The sequence below is a fragment of the Meriones unguiculatus genome, chromosome 6 (genome assembly GCF_030254825.1).
Source record: "Meriones unguiculatus strain TT.TT164.6M chromosome 6, Bangor_MerUng_6.1, whole genome shotgun sequence".
NCBI classification, from domain to species: domain Eukaryota; kingdom Metazoa; phylum Chordata; class Mammalia; order Rodentia; family Muridae; genus Meriones; species Meriones unguiculatus.
Genome location: NC_083354.1, coordinates 23,218,335 through 23,238,168, shown reverse-complemented (window position 1 = coordinate 23,238,168; position 19,834 = coordinate 23,218,335). Strand labels below are relative to the sequence as shown.

Genomic DNA, 19,834 nt, shown 5'->3' with positions numbered 1-19,834 from the left:
CCGGAGTAGCCACGAGGAGCGGATTCCCGGCTGCAGCCCAGGTCGGCGCCCGCCGCTCCCGCTGCAGTTCAAAGCGCAGGGGGGCGCGTCCGCCGCGCAGCCGGGAATGTCCGGCCGCTTAAAGCTCTTGCCGGCTCTTTTGTTCCCCAGACCCGGCCTCCGGGGAGAAGGGGCTGGGGGAGGGGAGGAGAGGGGGGCGGCGGGCAGGGGAGGAGGGCGGTGCGGGCGCGGGCGGAGTGCGGAGCGCGCACCCCGGGCGCGGCTGACAGATCGCCGCGGTGGGTGCAAGATGGCGCGAGCGGCGCGCCCCGCGAAGCCCGCTCCCCGCTAGGACCGGCATGCGGCCCCAGCCTCCCGCCGCCCGGGCTCGGCCCCGGCCCGAGCCGCGGCCCCGGCCCCGGCGCCGGCCCCGCGGGACGCTGTGAGCCGAGGGCGCCCCCCCCCGCCCGCCCCCGCCCGGGCATCGCCGCGCGTCTCCGAGCCCCGCGGACCGGGAGCCCCATGGCTGCGCTGCGCTCCGCGCCCCCGCGCCGCCCACCCGCTCTGCGCCGGCCCCGGCCGCTGCCGCTGCCGCTGGCGCTGCTGCTGCTGCTGTTGCTGCTGCCGCTGCCCGCGCCAAGCTGGGGTGAGCAGGGGCTCGGGAGCCGGAGGGAAGGCGCGGACCCCGGGACGCCGCGCGGACCTGCGCCCGGGGCGCGTGCGGGAGGGACCCGGCGGGACGGCGCTGCGGGCGCGGGCAGAGCCGCTCCGTCGGGCTGCCTGGGGTGTGAGGGACCCGGGCGGGCAGCACCCCGGGAGGGCCGGGGCTCGGACAGGACCCCGACTCCGGAGCGCCGCAAAGCGGGAGCTGGGGAGGCAGCTGGCCTTGGGGGCCGCAGGAAACAAGCCCGAGGAGAAAGGGCCGACGAGTCCCAGCCCAGGAGGGCGAGCCCGGTGCGCACAGCCCCGCTAGGGGGTTCTGAGGAGCCCGGGCCCGAGACCGGGGCGCGTCGGCCGAGAGGGCATCCCCCGGGGCTTAGAGCTGGGACTGAGTCCCGGGGTATCCGGGGGTGTGTGAGGAGGAGGAAGGAGAGATTCCCGGGGGCGGAGAGGGCGACCCTGCAGGAGCCGGGAGAGCCCGGGCGGAGGTGCTGCCGCCTGGCCGCCAGGCCCCGCCCTTCCCCGGGGGAGCTCTCCGGGAGGGTCTGCCCTGGGCTCGCCGGGCACCAGCCGCTTCCGCTGAGGCTGCAAAAGATTCACCTCACCCAAAGAGGGCGTGAATCGAGGCCCTCCTCCCTCTCAGGTCCTCCGCGGACACACGTTTGAACTCTTCCCTTCCATCCCTACCAAGAAGCCAAATATCGCCTCTGCACCCGGGAGAAACTTCATCTCCCGTGGCTGCCACGGGCTTGGGCTGGGGGCAGAGGCGGCTCAAACTGAGACTGTGAGGAGGATGCGAGGGATCTGAAGGAGTGTGAGCCTCAGACGTCGTAAACCAGAGCGGAGGCGGTGCGCGGACCCCCGCCCCGACCAGGTCTCTCCCAGCGGGGAAGGGCCGGGGTCTGCGAGGGAGGAGCCGGTCCGGGACCCTAGTTCCCTGGAAATGTGAGCAGGGGCCGTGTGCCCGCCCTGTGAGACCAACAGGGCCCGTTCCTCTTGGAGTGAAGTCAGAGCTGCTGTGGTAAACTGCTCGCTGGAGAGACTTGCTGTCACCTCTGGGCTACGAGTGGTTGTTCCTTCTGCCCGGGCGACACCATCCCTCGTCCGCTCGCTCGTTTTTATCCTGATGTTAACTGGGAGTGAAGATTCTAGGCGCGCGCGCACACACACACACACACACACACACACACGCACGCACGCCCGCACACACGCGCGCGCTTCCTGATAAATTTAGGAAATGTAAATTGGTGTTTACTATTCCCCAACGCTCCTTATAACAAAGGCCAAAGGACCAACACCCAGAGTATGAGGAAAGGGTCCTGAGTTCTGGGCCCATACCTGCTGCTCCTGACCAGGCATTGGTCCAAGACTTGATAGTTTTGCCAGCAAGTGGAAACCTGATTTATTACTATCTCACTCCACTTTTTAGGGTCTTTTGTTTTGGTTTGTTTCTTTGTGTAGCACTGGTTGTCCTGGGACTCGCTCTGTAGACCAGGCTGGCCTGGGACTCAGAGAGCCACCTGCCTCTGTCTTCTGGAGTGCTGGGATTAAAGGCGTGCACCACCACACAAGGCTTAATTCTTTTTTAATTCACAGTGAGGCAGCATCTTTATCTCCCTTGTGTGTGGACAGCCAAAATATCTCCTGGCTTAATTCTCGAGCCTCACACTTTCACCTCACCAGTGCTATTACAGGCAGCTATGTTGGGTTTCGGCGCTGGGGACCGGAACCAGGATTTTATGCACGCCACCTAACATCTCCAGGCAGAGAGCTACATCCCGGCCCTCCACATTGCTTTAGCGATTTTTATTTTCCTCAGTGCTCTCTTGTTAATCATGTCAAACACGCCCAGGGCACAAGCCTCATTGTTTTCCTTGATTTAAATAGTAGATGAGGGGAAGCCAGAATACCCTGAGTTTTTAAGGTCACCTCCTGAGAGCCTGTGAGGCTTCCATGCCTGTGCAGGGTGACTACAAAAGTGGCAGCAGAGGGTTGACATCAACCTTGCTTTTTATACTCTAGGTTGTTTTTAGTTCATTTTATTATGTGTGTGGGTGCATCTTGGTGCCTGGGTCCCATGGAGGCCAGTAGAGGGTAGCAGATCCACAGCAACAGATGGTTGCCATGTCCCTGTGTGGGTGCTGGAAATCGAACCTGAGTCCTCTGGAAGAGCAGCCAGTGTTTTTAAGCACTGAGCCATCTCTCCAGCCCTCCAAGACTCAGATTTGCAATGGCCAATTCTTTTGTCCCCGACAAGTCACCTAACATCTCCACGTTTCAGTTTATCTGTGAAAGACGAAGTGAAACAATTGGCATTCACTCCTGCAGTGGTTGGATTTGAGGAACATACTGCACAGGATGGCATTTGGTAATAAATAAAAGTTCTGTGTCTAAGAGGGATCTCTATGAAGTTAACAGATACAGCACAGGGATGTGGTGTGTACACAGAACCATGGGGCTTGAGATCTCTGTGTATGGAATTCTTCCTGGGTGTGTGTACATTCCACGCTAACATCTCCTTTCCTTCAATTTCCCGATTCAGGTCTGGGCCACCCTAACGAACTTGCATTTGCTGTGGAGCCAAATGATGATATTGCAGTCCCTGGACAGCCCATGGTGCTGGGCTGCAAAGTGGAGGGTTCCCCTCCAGTGCAGGTCTCCTGGAGGAAGAACGGAGCAGAGCTGCCTGAGGGCGCCCGCTCCACCCTCATGGCCAACGGCTCCTTGCTGATCCACCACTTCCGGCTGCAGGAAGGAGGTGGCCCTTCAGATGAGGGTGACTACGAATGCGTAGCTCAGAACCGCTTTGGGCTGCTGGTCAGTCGGAAGGCTCGTATCCAGGCTGCAAGTAAGTAGGTTTCCTTTTCCCCCTTTGTGTAAAGCAGGCTGGTGACCAGGGTCAGCCTACACCCTGAGGACAGGGCCGGAGGCCCAGTTTTGTGAAACTCGAAAGCACAAACTTTCTAGCTTGGGTCACTTGACAGGCGGCGCAGTGGTGACTTTGGATGGGGCAGCTGTCATGTGCCCTTTTTAGTGAGTGGGATGTAAGCTGACAAGAATGAAGCCGAAGACTCGCAGGCTGGGGGCAGGGCCTCCTCATGTCTTTGCTCAGCCTGGCAGGTTTTCATGGGTACGTTGCGCCACGAGCGTCCTGGTGCATTGAATACAGTTCTGGTGTTTGAGCGTAGAAAGATTTGCCTTCCCTAGATTTCCGAAGGGTCATTTTAATGACACAAAAAATGTTAATTTATAGGTTAACTTTGAAACATTTTGAGTAGGACAAGACTTCACTATGCCAGTAATGGAGCCTCAAACCAGTCAACAATTTAAAAAAAATAAAAAACAAGACGACAACACACAGTAGGTGGTGCTGGGGAAGCAGCGTGCTTGGCAAGTGCTTGGTGCACAGGCCGGAGGAGCTGACCTTGATCCCAGCACCCCATGAAAAGCCTGCAATCTAGTAATGGGCACATGGAGACAGGATTCCTGAAGCTCACTGTCCAGGCAGCCCAGCTGAACTGTCAAGCCTGAGGGGCCAATGAGAGACCACAGTGTTGCTGAGTGAGGCACCTGCAGTTGATCTTTGGCCTCCGAGTGCGTGCACGCACGCATCCCCCCCCCCCCCCCTTGAGCATGCATACACATAACAGACAAACAAATAAATAGATGTTAAAAAGAAAAGAAATTAGGGCTGGAGAGTTAAGCAGTTAAGAGCACTGGCTGCTCTTCCAGAGGTCCTGAGTTCAATTCCCAGCACCCACATGGTGGCTCACAGCCATCTGCAATGGAATCTGTAATGGAATCTGATTCCCTCTTCTGGTGTGCATGAAAACAGTGTTCATATACATAAAATAAAAAAATCTTTTTTTTTTTAAAGAAATTTATTGGAGGAAGAGGAAGAAAAAAGAAAGAAACTAGAAACAAGGAAAGAAGGAAGAAAGGAAGGAAGGAAGGAAGAAGGAGGAAAGAAAAGGAAGGACACTGTTCTTGAGAAACGTCAGGAGTTGAGACCAGAGAACAGTGCTCTCCATCCTAAATCTCTGTACTTCAGGGAGGCAGCTGTCCTTTAAAAAGCCGCTTTGGCTTTGGTAATAATGCTAGGCAGCATTTATTTAGCACCTGCTGCATGCTGGGCTTTATGTGACTTATTTCACTGAATCTTCACAGTGACTGAGGAGACATGCACTAACATTCTCCTTTTAGAGACGGGCTGGGCTGGGGGAGGGTGGGCTTCAGTGCTAACATTCTCTCTTGGAGGCGGGAAAGCCAGACTGCAACCTGGGCATCCTGAACGCTATACCCTCCTGCTTAACTCCTGTGCCACCTCTTTCCCTGAGAAGACTGACAACTTCCTTTCTGGCTCCTAGGACATCCACACTGTCACTTTGAACAGGCTAGCGAGCAATGAATTGTTCCAGGCAGGAGCCTTTAGCTAGGCTGAGGATGCTCCCTTTGTTTTGAGGAAGGCCTATCCAGGCCCCCATGTGGAGCTTGCTGGGGAGCATCCCTGGACTTGGAGATGGGAGTCTCTTCTGGCTCAGCCACCCTGGCCCTGGCCCTCTCCACCAGGCAAGGAAGCCTGTATAGCCTCTGAGCAGATGGCCAGGCGTATTGGTGGAGGGTGGGAAACAGGAAGACCTGGAGTCTGGGGGTGGGCGGAATGAGACTTCCCAGGAAAATGCTGCCTACCGCACCCTGCCCTGTTTTATTCCATTCTTTGTTTGTTTGTTTGTTTGTTTTTGTGAGTACAGTAAACTTTATTGATGGTATTCCAGAAAGTATGGTTCCCTAAGCCCCCTTCCTCTTCCGTGGGTCTAGAATGGAAACTTTGAAAAGATGCTCAGTTTTGAGGGGCTGAGTTGGGATGGGGACTCTGCAGCAGCCAAGGGCCTCTCTCTCTCTCTCTCTCTCTCTCTCTCTCTCTCTCTCTCTCTCTCAGTTTTTGCAGGGATGTGCAGTCCAAGGCTTCTTATTTCTTGGAGGTCATATGTAGCTATGAGGTCTTCCACTCTGTTGCTGTAGCCGTATTCATTGTCATACCAGGAAATGAGCTTTACAAAGTTGTCATTGAGAACAATGCCAGCCCCAACATCAAAGGTGGAAGAGTGGGTGGCATGGTTAAAGATTTAGCGGACAATCTGGCCCTCAGTGTAGGTCAAGATGCCCTTTAGTGGGCCCTCGGATGCCTGCTTCATCACCTTCTTGATGTCACCATACTTGGCAGCTTTCTCCGTGGGGCATGTCAGAGCCATGACAGACACACTGGGGGTGGAACATGGAAGGCCATGTTCTAAGGCCATGTTCATGGCCTTAGAATCACCCCAAAGGATCCTGGGAGGTAAAGCCTCAGAAGGAGAGAGAAGAGCTGTAAGAGGGGAAAAAAGGTAGATGCCTTCTTCTTCTTCTTCTTCTTCTTCTTCTTCTTCTTCTTCTTCTTCTTCTTCTTCCTCTTCCTCTTCCTCTTCCTCTTCTTCCTCTTTTCATATTAGGAGTCAAACCCAGGGACTTGAACATACTAGGTTAGCATTCTCTCTCAGCCTCATTGTATGTGTGTATATGTCATGTATGTACACATATAAGGGGATGTGTATATATGTGTGGAGGACAGCAGTTGATGTCAGGTGTCCTCCTTAATCGCTATTGACCTACTTTTTAAAACAGTATCTCTCATTGAACTCAGAGATCACTGATTTAGCTAGACCAGCTGTCCAGCAAGCTCCAGAGATCCTGCTGTCTCCACCACCCCAGCCTCGATCCATCTTTTTACATTGGTTCTGGAGATTTGAACTCAGGTCCTCACCAGTGTACAGCAAGCATTTTACTGATTAAGCCAATTCCTCAGCTACTAAATGTGTTTTTCTATATGTGGTGATAAGTTTGAGATAATTTGGTTTGAACTGTGCATGGTAGTTCACAGGTTTCAAGCAGACCTCTGTGAGTTCAAGGCCAGCCTGGTTTATATAGTGAATCTAGCCTGGTCTATATATTGAGTTCCAGGACAGCCAGGGGTAAATAGAGAGAGCCTGTCTTTAAAAAAAAAAAAAAAGTTTGTTTCTTTAAATTCCAGGAATGTAAGGAATTGAGCTGTGGGTAGAGTTGGTCTTGTTAATAGCTAACAGAGTTGTCTCTAAGCGTCGGTCTGATATACTCTCCCCTTCCCTCTAAGTCTGTGCCCTGTAGGGACTTGCTTTGGCCCTAAGCAACTGTGTAAGTGATTCCATCTTTTTACTTCAGGCTGATTCCCAGGCTAATGTCCCTGGAAAGATTCCAGGCTGATATCAGCCTCAGTTTCCTCCTTCGGTAGTCATCTGCTGGCCTTGCCTCCTGGCACTGCAGATGTTGTAGGAAAGGGGAAGATGGCTGAGGAAAAGGAGTGCTAGCCTCCAGGCGCCTGCCTCTCCGCGTGCTCCACGGAGGCTGGCTGGGTGAAAGGGGCATGCTTGGCACTGCTCGCAGGCAGGGCTGCTGGGGCAACCAAGCTCTAGGCCAGAGGGCACTCTGCCCACTCCAGTTGTTCCTTGAACCACCTTCTGCCCAAAGGTGGGCTATGCCAAACGAAGGCTGATTTAGCCTTGGAACTGCAGTCTGGGATCAGCAGCTCCAGGTTCTAAGCTCTCAAGTTCATGATCTCAAGATTCTAACTCAGACTTGATGGTGTGGAGTTCCTGTTCGCTTGGCCGAGCCTCCTGGACCGTGACGCATACATATATATCATCTTACCTTGAAGGAGAGTCACAGGAGCCAGTGCATCCTAAGCTCTGCCTGACAAACAGGAGCAGCTCAGTAAGAAAACATGTCAACAAAAACGCCATGTTTGTTTAAAGTGAGCTTCAGAGGCAAAACCTTTAAATGTAATCTTGGCTACCACAGAGGTCATCTCTGGACAGAACTAACTGCCTGACTCCACTCCCAGCCTGGGCTTTCTCACCTGTTGGAATTCACTGCAGCGTTCAGAGAAGGCTCTAGGGAAATCTACCAGGCCATAAGACCGTGGGCTTTTCTGTCCTAGTGCTTCCCCGACCTAACCACCACAGAAACCCTGTGCTAAAACCCTGGGTGGTCGCATGCATCGGCTCCCTCTTGCTGAGTGAGATTTTTGTGTCTGATTTACTTCAAAAAAGGATGATGGGCTTAGGGGTAGAGAGATGGCTCTGTGATTAAGAGCACCTGTTGCTCTTCCAAAGAACCCAGGTTCAATTCCCAGCAACCGTTTGTAACTCTAGTCCCAGAGAACTGAATGCTTTCTTTTGGCTTCCTTGGGCATGGATGTGGTACATAGACATGCATGCAGGCAACGCATCCATACATACACCATAAAAAATTTAAAAGGCAGGAGTGGGTCAGTCTTAGGAGGTAGAGACAAGTACGGGATTCACTCCTAGCCATCTGCCCTCCAGCAGATGCTCTCCATCCTGCCTCTTCATTCTTGGTCCCCATCTCCTGGGGCCACAGAAGAGAAACACTGTGATCAAGTGCAGGATTTCCCAGATTGAACCCATCTTGACCACCCCGAAAGGCTGGGGGCGGATCCGGATAAGACAGGACTTTGAAACTAAACATCTGGATGAGGTCCAGGCTTGCTGCATCTAACGAGAGCCCGGTAGTGTCAACACTGCTGACCCACAACATAAACTCTAGTTTGGGAAACTGCAGGTGGCCTTGTGAAGTCCATAGAACAAGGGTTCCAGGAGCAGAGGCTGGGCTTGAACCAGCTCTGCCACTCACTGCTCAGAGGTCCTGAGCAAGTGTTCCTAGCCCTCCTGAGCCACTGTAGCCCCATTTGGACAAAGGCCGTAGTCTCTGCCCTCAGCATATCCAGGCTTTGGAAACAGTCTTTGCGGTAGTGGAGTAAAGGACTTGGAGCCTAGGAAAAGCATAATGAGCATCCAGGGTAAGAGTTGGTGGTGTCTGCTAATGTCAGATGAACACTTGTTCAAGCCAGGCTGGGCAGGCCCAATAGTGAGCTCCGGTGTGGGCTGGAGCAGCAAGCAGACCAGGGCTCAGTGGTTTGGGGCCTTGACCCCCACTACCCGCTGGCTTTGGGACCTTGGCAAGTCACTTAAGCTCTTGAAGCCCCAGATTCCCTGAGGATTATGTGCCTGAGGAGCCCAGGACAGCCCGTGCTCTTGCCAACGATAAGGAACTAACAGTGGAAACCATTCCTGCTTGGAGATGTGGCTCCGGTCTTGGCTGTGGTGTGATTCCTAGAGGGACCCAGGGCTCAGACTCAGGAACATCTAAGAGCTGCGTGAGGGAGAGCAGGAGGGTCAGCTCTGTAGATCTGGAACTAGATGGTTGGAGTCAAGAAAAGTATGGGCAGCAGCTGCTGGAGGTGACACTTCGTGGGAGATGCGGAATATTTACAACACCCTGAGTAAATGATGGGTGATGTGGGTCCTGGCACTGGGGCTGGCAAGTGTGAAGGCCTTTGTCGGCTGGTAATTGATTGCCCAGGCTCAGGGTGTGGAACTACAGCTTTCCTAGTCTCCCTGAAGAGCAACCCAGCTGAGGGAACACTGGGGAATGGCCCTCTCTGCTTTTTAAACACATACCTGTTTACCGTCAGGACTGGAAGCAGGCGCTACAGCTGAAGTGTCAACTGGTGGGTGAGTGTTCTCATGTAGACATACTTCCTGCTGGGAGTTCACCTCAATCATGATGTGACAAATGGGGGAGGGTGAGCCCCTCTTACCTGCCAGTCATCCCTCACAAGTGTCGTGTGTGTGTGTGTGTGTGTGTGTGTGTGTGTGTGTGTGTGTGTTCAGGTGTGTGCATGTGAGTACAGAAGTCAAAGGACCATTGGATGTCATTCTGTAGGTGCCATCACCTTGGGTTTTTTTGTTTTGTTTTTAAGACAGAGTCTCACTGGGTGTCCCTGACTGCTCTGGAACTCACTGTGTGAAACACACTGGCCTTGCACTGACGGAGAGCCAGCTGCCTCCGCCTCAGCAGTGTTGGCATGAAAGGCGTGGCTCACCACAGCCAGCCCACTTAATTTATTAAGACAGGGCCTCTCACCGGCCTGGAGCTCTCAAAGTGGGGTAGGCTGGGTGGCCAGAGAGCTCCAGGGACCACCCTGTGTCCACCTCCCCCGCACTAGGATCTCTCTCTCTCTCTCTCTCTCTCTCTCTCTCTCTCTCTCTCTCAGCACTTTCTGGGGATTGAACTTAGGACTGAACTCACACTTACAAGGCAAGCACTTACTGACGAGGCTGTCTCCCAAGCCCACATGGAGACCAATATTTGGCACTCTTGAGCTTTGAGGAAGCCAGGTCTGGTGGTTTAAACAAATCAAGTTTAAGACAGCCAAGGCTACACAAAGAAACCCTGTCTCAAAAAACCAAACCAAACCAAACCAAAAAATTACAGAGAAGCTTTGAGGGAAGATAAGAAGAAGAGAAAGAGAGTAGAAAGGCCGTCTTGGGACCCCAGGAGTCCTGGACGTGTGAACAAGTCACAGAGAATGTAGCCCAGACCCACCTCTGCTGTAAGGGTCTCAGGACAGACCTGCCTTTGCTGTGACTTTCCCCTGTTCGTTTTTGCCTTTCTCCCCCTACCCAGTTCCTCTCCGGTCCTTTAATTTACTGTCATTTTTATTTTTTTCAAGACAGGGTTTCTCTGTGTAGCCTTGGCTGCCCTGGAACTCACTCTGTAGACCAGGCTGGGCTCAAACTCACCGAGATCCACCTGCCTCTGTCTCCCGAGTGCTGGGATGAGAGGCGCGCGCCACCACAGCCTGGGCTAACGTACAGTCATTTCTTCCTCCTCTCCTGTGGTGGGAACGGCTGTGGTCTGTGGCATTCAGGCCAGAGCCCTTCCCGTTGGTGACCACTGCTTGCATTAAGTAACTGCTTTATAGCTACGCACTCCATCTGTCTCTTCAGCTCCTGGGGAGCTTCTCATTTTTTGTATTTCTCACGTGCCCTGCCTGAAAAGCTTGGTCAAAACTAAATGAACATGTGGCTTTCTGGGCCCAAAATGTATGTTTTCGAATGGGTCTGCAAGTACAGCGTGTTCACACAGGACAGGATAATGAGGTACCCACTCTTCTCTAGAACTGAAGACTCACACTCAGTTGCCTGATTCTCGTCTGTGTAGGGTCTTGATCTCCTGCCTTGGGTCTTCCTCTCTGGCCAGATGGGTCCTCCTGTAGCCACAGGGTCTTTGGCCTGATGGGAGGGAGGCCTCCAGCTCCGTGTAGGGCTCGGGGCTGCCCCTCACCCCTCCAGCAGGACTGGAGTGTGGAAGTTGAGTGCTTCTGGTTCCCACACCTTGGCTCCACTGTCGCAGGCAGCCAGCTGGCCCCTTAAACACAATGTGCAAATCTTCTCTGTTCCTGTCCCCGCATTGTCAGTGACCAGGCGCCTGGGCTGGGAATGTGGGCCCTTGAATAGGAGAGGCATTTGCAGCCTGCAAATGAAACAGGCCCCCGGCCCCCCTTTAGCCCTCTGCCCCCTTCCCACCCCTAGGGAGAAAGGACTTTTTCACTCCTGGCCTACTTGTATTGCCTTTCTCTCTCTTCTCCAGAGCCCCTGCAGGCTGGTGTGTGTGTGTGTGTGTGTGTGTGTGTGTGTGTGTGTGTGTGTGCGTGTGCGCACGTGTCTTGGAGAGAAACTTTTGCACAGTATCTTAAAGGTTATTTTACACTCTCTTAATAAAAGTGGAATGGAACAGAAGGCAAAGCAGACAGTTTCCTTCTGTCTTTGTTTAAACTGGAGTGAGTAATTCCATCAAAGATGTCTACCCTGTGTGCAGCTAACCTATGACCCTAAATTTCTCTCTGGCTGTAGCCTTGTGTGTTTGTGTGTATGAGAGAGAGAAAGGAAGGTGCTTGGGCTAGGTTCATCTCTCCTCAGAGGGCTCCCCTGTGGGATTCTCCCCACCCCGTGTGAGCAGGCTAGCCCAGCTGTAGAGCTGGCGTAGGCCTTGTAAATGGTTGATAGTTTCCCATCCTAAAAGACCGAGCTGAGAAGGAAGCAGCTGAAACATGGACCATTGCTTGGAGCGCCAGGCCTTAGACTGTAAGCCAGTGGGCATGGCTGTAACTCCCAATCATCTAGCTCCTAGTTTTCACTCGTTAGGTGGTTCCCCAAATCTGTCTGCCATCCCAAGCGAGCCTACAGACACGTGTTAACTCACCCCACAGAACCTCTCGTTCATTCGTGAGCTTGCTGCCCTGACCTAAGAGTTGCTACCACCCCCCCATATTTGCTAATCTCAAAGGAAAGGGAATGGCTGTACACTTCCCAAGGAGGGGCTCTGGTCGCCTGAAGTCCAATGTCAGGAAGGGGGGAAAGGCCTGAAGAGGGGCTAGAGGGCCAGGTGGATCGAGCCTAGGCACAGGCTGGCCTGGCTCAGGCAGAGAAGGGAGACTGCGCCTTACCACCTCCCGCCGTCACTTCCATCTTTTTCTAAACCAAAGTACAAATCTATTTCAGAAGATTAATCATAACACTGAATCTTACATCGCTTCCATCTTGGTGCTCAGAGCACACTACTCATCCCTGCCTTCCACTGAGGCAACTTTTTGACGTGTTTGCCTTTTAATATCCCCCAGGACCAGTCTCTCCTTCTCTGTTTTCCCTACCTTCTCCTCAGGCCTTCTTTCCCCCTTTACTGACCTGCCATTTCTCTTACCTTCCACCACAGTGATCTCTCTAAACTGTGTTCCAGGGAACCCTCCGCTATGGGACAGATGGCCTCTGCAGAGAGCCAAAGAGGACCCCAAAAGAAGGGCTCCGTAGGCTCCCCCACGAGTAAGGGCTTCCCCAGAGGCCAGTCTTCCCTGGGAGGAATTTGAGAAACTGGCTGCCTCCTAGCTGGACACTGACCCTGACTGTGAGATGGGGCAGCCTTAGGCTGCTCTCTGGAATGCTGGTGTTGGGTTGCAAAGAGATGCTAGCAATTGATAATGGGCAGAAACTGGACTTTCTGGTCTGGCTGCTGCCCCCAAGGCCACTGGAATGTGAGGGAGTGGAGACTGTCAGGAGGCCCTGGGGACTCAGGGTGGGCAGATGGAGACCAGACCACCTAAAGGAAGAGGAGGGGCTGGTGAGGGGCAGACCACCATCGGAGAGAACCAAGTCATAGCTCTTTCACAGGACAGCATGCTTCGGAAAAGGAACCTAAATGCTCAGTCCACTGGGACCTGACTAGCCTTCCTAGTTTCTAGAAACCAGAAGAAACTGGAGAGTGAATCTAGCTCCGTTTTGTTTGTTTTTTTTTTCTTTTGTACAGAGTCTTTCTATGTAGCCCAGGCTGACCTTGAACTCATGGCAGTCTTACTTGTCTTCTTAGTGCTAGGATTACAAGCATGCACCACCACTCTTGGGTTTATAGACTTAAAAGCCCAGGCTTCAGGATTGGAAAGATATGAGTATTTGCTGCTCTTGCAGAGGACCTGGGTTCGGTTCCCAGCACCCACATCCAGCCGCTCACACCATCTGTAATTCTAGATCCAAGGGATCCAGCTCTCTCTCTCTCCTCTGGCCACCGGCACACACGAGTCATACGCTCACACGGATGCACATTGCAGACCATTCAAAACAAAACTTAAAAAAAAAAAAAAAAACAGATTTCAAGGGCAAGACCTGCCCAAGGAGACTCAGTCCTTCAGCCTGGGCAGCAAACTGTTCTTTCTTCCTTCGAGAAGCAGGGCAGCCTAAACCTAGTTCCCCCAACTCCATTTCTCTTCTCCATTCTTAAGGCATTTGCCCAGCCACTTCCATGGCAGATGTTTAAGAAACCCTCTGGTTTGTCGAGAGTTCTGGCTTTCTCTAAGAACCTGACTGCTCCCTACTTCAGAACGAGGACGGGAGGCGCCTTGCGCCCCTCCCCTGGGACACACCGGCATATGTACGTCTCTAGTTTGCTTTTGTTGTGGACTGCTTGACACCCAGGGCAGATCACGGAGGACTTCATGAGTTCCCAAAGCACACTGGATGCAGGGGACGGGGCAGGAGTTGGCCCTCGAGAACCAGCTAATAATAATAATAATAATAATAATAATAATAATAAAATGGCCAGGGGGGGAGGGAGGTTGCTCTGTGATAAGCCCTCTCTGGGCTCATTTACTTAATTCCCACAAGAGTCCCATCAGTGACTATTTCTAGGGCTGTTTACAGATGAGAAAATGGGGGTCTGGGATGATTGATAACTTGCTCAAGGGTACCCTGGAAGTAGGGAAGCCGAGATTCAGAGCCAGGTCAGCCTGCTGCAGTGCCAGCTGGAACACCCCAGTACCCGCGCCACGTGGGGATGGGGAAGAGGAAACAGCTTAGCTTAGAAGCCAGCGGGGGGCGGGGGGGGCTCTTGCCCTACCCTGAGTAACTGCTGTGTACTTCCCGGTCTGGTTTCCTTCCTAGAGGGACGGAGTAGTGCTCTAAGGGAGCAAGTTGGGAGGCTTGATGGGGCTGCAGGAGGCAGTGGTGGGAGTTGCCTCTTCCTGAGGAGGGAAGACAAATTTCCCCCCAGCCCCCAACAGGGTCCCTAGGCTCCCTTTCACTTTCTTGTTCCTCACGCATAATGATGCTGATTGCTTCGCATCTGTCATAATTACTCTTTGTTTGAAAATTCAGAACAAATCACAGGAGAGGAACTGGCTTGGTTTGTGATGGCTCCTTCTCCCCAGGGGTCCTGGCAGGAGGGGGAGGGGAAGGAGGGTGTCAGGGAAGAACCATAATCAGCCTGGAGGAAGCAGCTACTGGCTGCTGATTGTCCTTGTGCTGTCCCCTGGCCAAGGCAGGCTTGATGGCCTAATGCTTCCAGGAGTTACCCGTATACCTCTGCCCAAGGTTATAGCCTCTCCCGGCCTGCTGTGCAGACCAGATGAGCAGCTCCTCCCACTAATCTAGAGAGAAGTCTGTGCTGGTCCCCCTGCCCTCTTGGCCACATTGAACAGTACAGCAGCCTGCTCAGTAGAAAAGGTAAAAGGTAGCTATCTGTCTGCCAGAAGGGTGCACCACAGAGATCCTTCTTAGTGAGGGGTAGCTGAGAGGCCCCCAAAACAGATCAGGCATTGTGTCACTTGGGTGAGACGTAAAAGCGGAGGACTGTGGCTTCCGAGACTCTCTTGGGACTCAGCTGACAGCCATGATGCTCGAGGCTCCAGTCTCCCCAGGCCACGTTACTTCTGGTTCTGCCCAGTGCTCAGCCTGAAGTCACATGACTTTGGAGTGTCATAATTGCGCTGGCCCAGCCCTTGAGCCTCTGTTGGTCACTTAGAGCCCTCCAAACCCCTGGCAGCCTACCGCCTCCCACCTCGGTAGTTTATTAGCCCCTTGATGAGAATGTAAGTCAGTGCCATTGCATAGTCTCCTTACATCCTTGGCCAAGGCTTTCCAGGGCCCAGTGTCTCAGGGTCCCTACTGCTGTGGTCCGCTGCAGTCGTCTTGAACAGGAGCATCTTAGTTAACTCTAATCTTGACCTCCACTCAGTCTGCGAACCTGGAACTGTAGGGAAACGTGAAAGAGAGATAAGGCCTTGGGTTCCCAGGTCTGCTCTTCCCATTGGCCTTGGCCAACGGTTTCTGACCAAGAGCCTGGGCTAGACAATCTGTCTGCAGTTTGCAGTTGGGAGGGAAGAAGCAGAAGGTCTCGGAGGCTACCAGACTTGAGTGTGGGGAGCAGGTCACCCTGCCAGCGCTGCTGCCCGCAGAATGAAGGGTGCTGCTCTGCAGGCTCACGCTGCTGCAACCCCCCCCAGCCTCCTGCGTAGTCTATTTTTCATACCACTAGAAACTGAGAACCTTGTCCCAAGTCCTAAAGGTAGGGCTGTGGCAGAAGATGGCAAGGGACCAGATGCTCTTTCCCATGTGCCGATTGGTCAAATGGGATTTGGGTTTTAATTTCAGAGCCAGAGTTGAATAGGTCCTTAGAGAATTGGAACCCAGCGATAAACAACAACTCCTGGATCTTTTTCTGCCATCTTCAAGCTTTGCTTATTTTCTCCTTTCATTTTGGGGGATGTTCACCATGTCTCTTACATCCAGCTTATATGGAATGCCACACTCTTTCGGCAATAGTCCTCTTCACCCTAATTTTCTTCAGATCCCTGCTGATTGTGTAACACTCCTCTAGCGCCCCAGAGAAGCCCTGTCTGTCTAATATAACATCACCTGCAGGTTGCGTTAGGATACTCTGTTTCTATTGCCTCAGATCACCAATAATGGCATTTTATAAAATTAGCTCAGCATTGCGCCCGTTTGCTATTTCTATTCCCTCCTTTGTTTCTGACTTGGCTCCCCAAATCAGTCATCTTCACATCAAACTGTGCCAAAATTGAGATCGCAACCAGCAACCTGGTGTGAAGGTTCTGGGACTAAGCTTCTGGGATAAAAATGATACTGCTTTTTATTTAATGTATTATTTTAATTTATTTTTATTAAGAGAGGGTCTCATGTATTCCAGGCTGGCCTTGAACTCCCTATGCAGACAATGATATCGATGAGCTTCTGATCTCAGATTATAGTCGTGTGCCACCATGCCTGATTTACGTTGTGCCGGAGATCAAACCCAGGACTTCCCACATGCTGGCAAGCAGTCTACAACTGCCTCAGCCCTATATTTTTACTTTTGAACCAACTCCAAGTGCTAAATTACAAGCATGTACCGCCAAGCACAGCATTGGACTGCTTTTTATCGCATCATTCTTAGGAGGACCCGCTGGGTTGTTTGGGGCTTAAGAAGGCTCAGTCCTGCTGGGACAGGTGTGCACGGCTCAGCCTCCCTCTGGTCTGCAGAGGCTTACAGGAAGGAGCCTTCCTTTCTGCAGCCTCTGTGCGTGGCCTGGAGTTGGTCCTGAGGATGGAACTGGGAGTCCGATGTGAGAAGATAGGAACCTTGCTTGCTGTGGTTTGCTTGCCCTCTGGAGCTACACAGCCAGGATGGGGTAGACAATGAAGCTGAGTTCATTTCCAAGGGCTCCAAGGGTGGCGTTCCCTAACCCAACCTCAGTGAGCTTCCCAGTCCCTACCCCCAGAGTCCACAGTGGATGTAGCTAGTTGCTCCTAGCTCAACCATGACCAAAGAGTTTTATCCATCTCTCTCCACCTGACTGTACCCTCAGGCCCGATTCTAATTACTTACAGCCTTAGCAAGCACCCACCCTTATGGGACTATCTCCTAGGAGAGTGAGAGGCATTTCCAGGATGTCGGGTACTGACCTCAACCTGAAAAGCGGTATCAGGCCAGACTCTACACTAGCACGCTCCCTTTTCCTCCAGTTCCTGGGTGCCTCTTTGGAAGGTCTGTGCATACACATGGCCACCTTCCTGTCACCTGTAAACTTCACACACATAGTGGCACTGAAGCATTCTCACGGGTGGATGTTGCTGTGGTCAAGGGAAGGGAAACCCATGCCACTGTTAGCCTCGTCTTCTTCGCCTCAGAGCTCTTAGCTGTGGAGTGCTGTGAGGTGAAATAAATAGGCTTCAGTTAAAAGTAAAGAGTCTAACGAGAGCTGGAGGTTCCTGCTTTTGAATAGTTGACCATCTTCCAATTTGTAATATACTTGAGGATTAAGCACTCAGCACCGTCCCTGAAATCAAACTACGAAGTCACGCCTGCACATGTATGCACATGTACTTTTTGTTTGATTGAACACGGAAGTCTTATAGAACAAAGGTAGCAGTCTCGGGAGATGGTGATGTGATTGCCACACAACCCTGAGGTCCCATATAAAGAGCCTGACACAGCAGTGCACTCCTATAGTCCTGGGACTGGGTAGGCAGAGACAGGACGACCCCTGGGGACTTCTGGGCAAGTATTCAGTTAGTCAAATTGGCGAGCCCTAGCTAAGCCAGGGAGCCTGTCGCAAAAATGGAGGTGGTTGGGTCTAGAGAGATGGCTCAGCAGAACACTCTGCTCTTTCAGAGGACCCCAGTTCAGTTCCCAGCACCTACTTCCAGTGGCCAGGTTGCTCATAACTGCCTGCAACTCTGGTTCCAGGGGATCTGACATAGTCTTCTGGCCTCCAATGGTGTGTGCACCACACACAAATAAAAATCTAAAAAATAAGTTGAAGCCCAGTACGGTGGTGCATGCCTGTAATCCCAGCATTCAGGGAGGCAGAGGCAGGCAGATCTCTGTGAGTTCAAGGACAGCCTAGTCTACAAAGTGAGTCCAGGACAGCCAGGGCTAAACAGAAAACCCCTGTCTAGAAAAAAAAAAATTTTTTTTTAAAGAACGACTGAGAAAGACACCAGACATTCAGCCTCTAGCCTCCGCGTGCATCTGCACACACAAGCACACGTACATACATGCGTGCACACATACACACACAAAGCGAAGGCGGTGACCTCTATCAAATTAAAAATGGTCTTTGATCCGCTACTAATAGCTGTTTCCTTGGATAAATCCTTTTTCTCTGTAGAAAAGCAAACACTAAACATCATTTCTTAGGGTCTTGTGGTTCTACAAAAAGGGTTCAAGAATGAGACCTGGGAGAAGAGGGAGGTGGAGGGGCGGGCCTGGGGTAGGGGCGGCTCCAGGCCTCCTGCCTCTACCCTGCACACAGCAACTCTGCCTTTATCTCTTTGTTTTGCTCTGGTGTTCTCTAAATTGACTAACTAAGCAGATCTTTCAAACATAAGTAGCTCACAGCAGCAGGTGTTGTGAAGCCGAGCGGGCTTAAGAGGTCCCGCACAGCCCCAGGCAGAAGAAATAGGAGTCCATGACAAAGGTTTACTTAGTGTTATGAAGGAAAACATTGTGATCACATCTGGGGCTAGGACCAGGGTTCCCCAAAAGGTTGCTTCAGAACTGAGTAAGGAAAACAATGGGCCACACTTAAATTCTGAAAGCATGCTTTTCAGTCGTGGTCACAGCTAGTACTTGGTAATGTTAAACACATTCGCTTATAGCAAGGGGCTGCTTGGTGGCTGCTCGTTCATCCATTCTCTTCTGAGACAGGGTCTCATACAGCCCAGGCTGGCCTGGAACTCCCCCTGCAGCAGAGGATAGCCCTGAACTGGTCCCCCTGCCTCCCGGGTGCTAGGATTATACAGTACCGGGGGGCTGAACTCCGGGCTTTGTGTGTGCGTGGCATGCTGCTATCCAAGCCACATCCCTAGCCCTCTGTTCTTTGATGCTATTTCTCAAAGTAGATGGTTGCTCCAATTAAAGAGCTGGCTGTGGCTGCCTGCAAAGGGCTTTCGATATGGTAATGTGGTAATGACACCGGCACTACAGAGTCCTGTACACGCAGGGAGAATCCTTTGGTTTGTGTCGAAAAGGCGATGCTCACTAAAACCAGGCATCGTGGCGCACACCTGTAACCCTGGGCGGAGGGAAGGCACTTCCGATGTGGAGAGGTGTGCCGTCCGTGCTACCCAGAAGACCGTAGTCTTGCCTGGCAGTGATGATGGAGAGGCAGGAGCATCTTACACAGCAGGACCGTCAGCTTGCCCATCTGTATCAGTTTCCTTTAGTTCTGAGTGGTCCCTTAGCCGGGCCTACTGTCCAGATAGATGATGAGCCGCTTCCGGCTCCCCTGGTTTCTGACGAGGAGTCTCTTTTCACCTGTCTGTGGCCAGAACCCAATGTGGAACCGGCACTGGTACTGATCCTCCCACCAGCCTCTGGCAAGGCCTCAAAACTTCGGCTTCAGGGCTCCTGGTTCAAATCCTGCTTCCTGGCCTCCCAGACTTCACCCTGCTCTTTTTTCCTGTCGCTTCTAGAATGCCTTTTCCGAGGCATTCTGCCTTTCCTTCTCATTCCCTAATCTCTCCCAGTGATTCTCTGAACTTTTCAGTTGCTTGTGGTTGGTGACCCACAGGTGGGTACCGAGGCGGACCATTTTCCCCACTCTCCCGCCAAAGGTTTCAGGAAACCTAATTAGGCCCTGGTGAACGCAGGCCTTTCTTGGCTTTCAGAGTCAAGCATGAAAGCCGGGCACCAGAGGAGGTGAGTGCGAACGGAGTCAGGAGTCCTGCAGGAGGAGCAGGAGGAGTGCTCTTATCTATCTCCGCTTTGGGGGACAGGAATTGCTGCCTCAGTTTCACCTTCCCGGAGCAGGGGCCAGGCCTTGCTGGGGAATTCCGACTGCTGGGCAGGGAGGGGGTGTCGGGAAATGGTGCTCCGCTCGCCCCAGCGACATCAAACCCTCGTTTGCCGTGCGAGGACAATGGCTGTCTTATTTTCTCCATTCGCCGCGCACAATGTCGGATTCTCTCATTCACCCGCGGTGGTGCGAGCG

At 52.7% G+C, this 19,834-nt stretch overlaps 1 protein-coding gene across 3 annotated transcripts in view; it reads left to right on the top strand.

The window, feature by feature from the left end:
- The first annotated feature begins 272 nt into the window (after positions 1-272).
- Positions 273-19,834, top strand: part of Igdcc3 (immunoglobulin superfamily DCC subclass member 3) — a 44,920-nt gene continuing 25,358 nt past the window's right edge. For 2 of the 3 annotated variants that reach the window (XM_060384884.1, XM_021649574.2), the window contains exons 1-2: positions 274-625; positions 3,182-3,487. In XM_060384884.1, coding sequence (XP_060240867.1) covers positions 502-625; positions 3,182-3,487 — 430 coding nt within the window. In that variant the 5' untranslated portion in view covers positions 274-501. Of the gene's footprint in view, positions 626-3,181; positions 3,488-19,834 lie in introns of all 3 variants that reach the window. The other variant, XM_060384885.1, reaches the window with a different exon arrangement.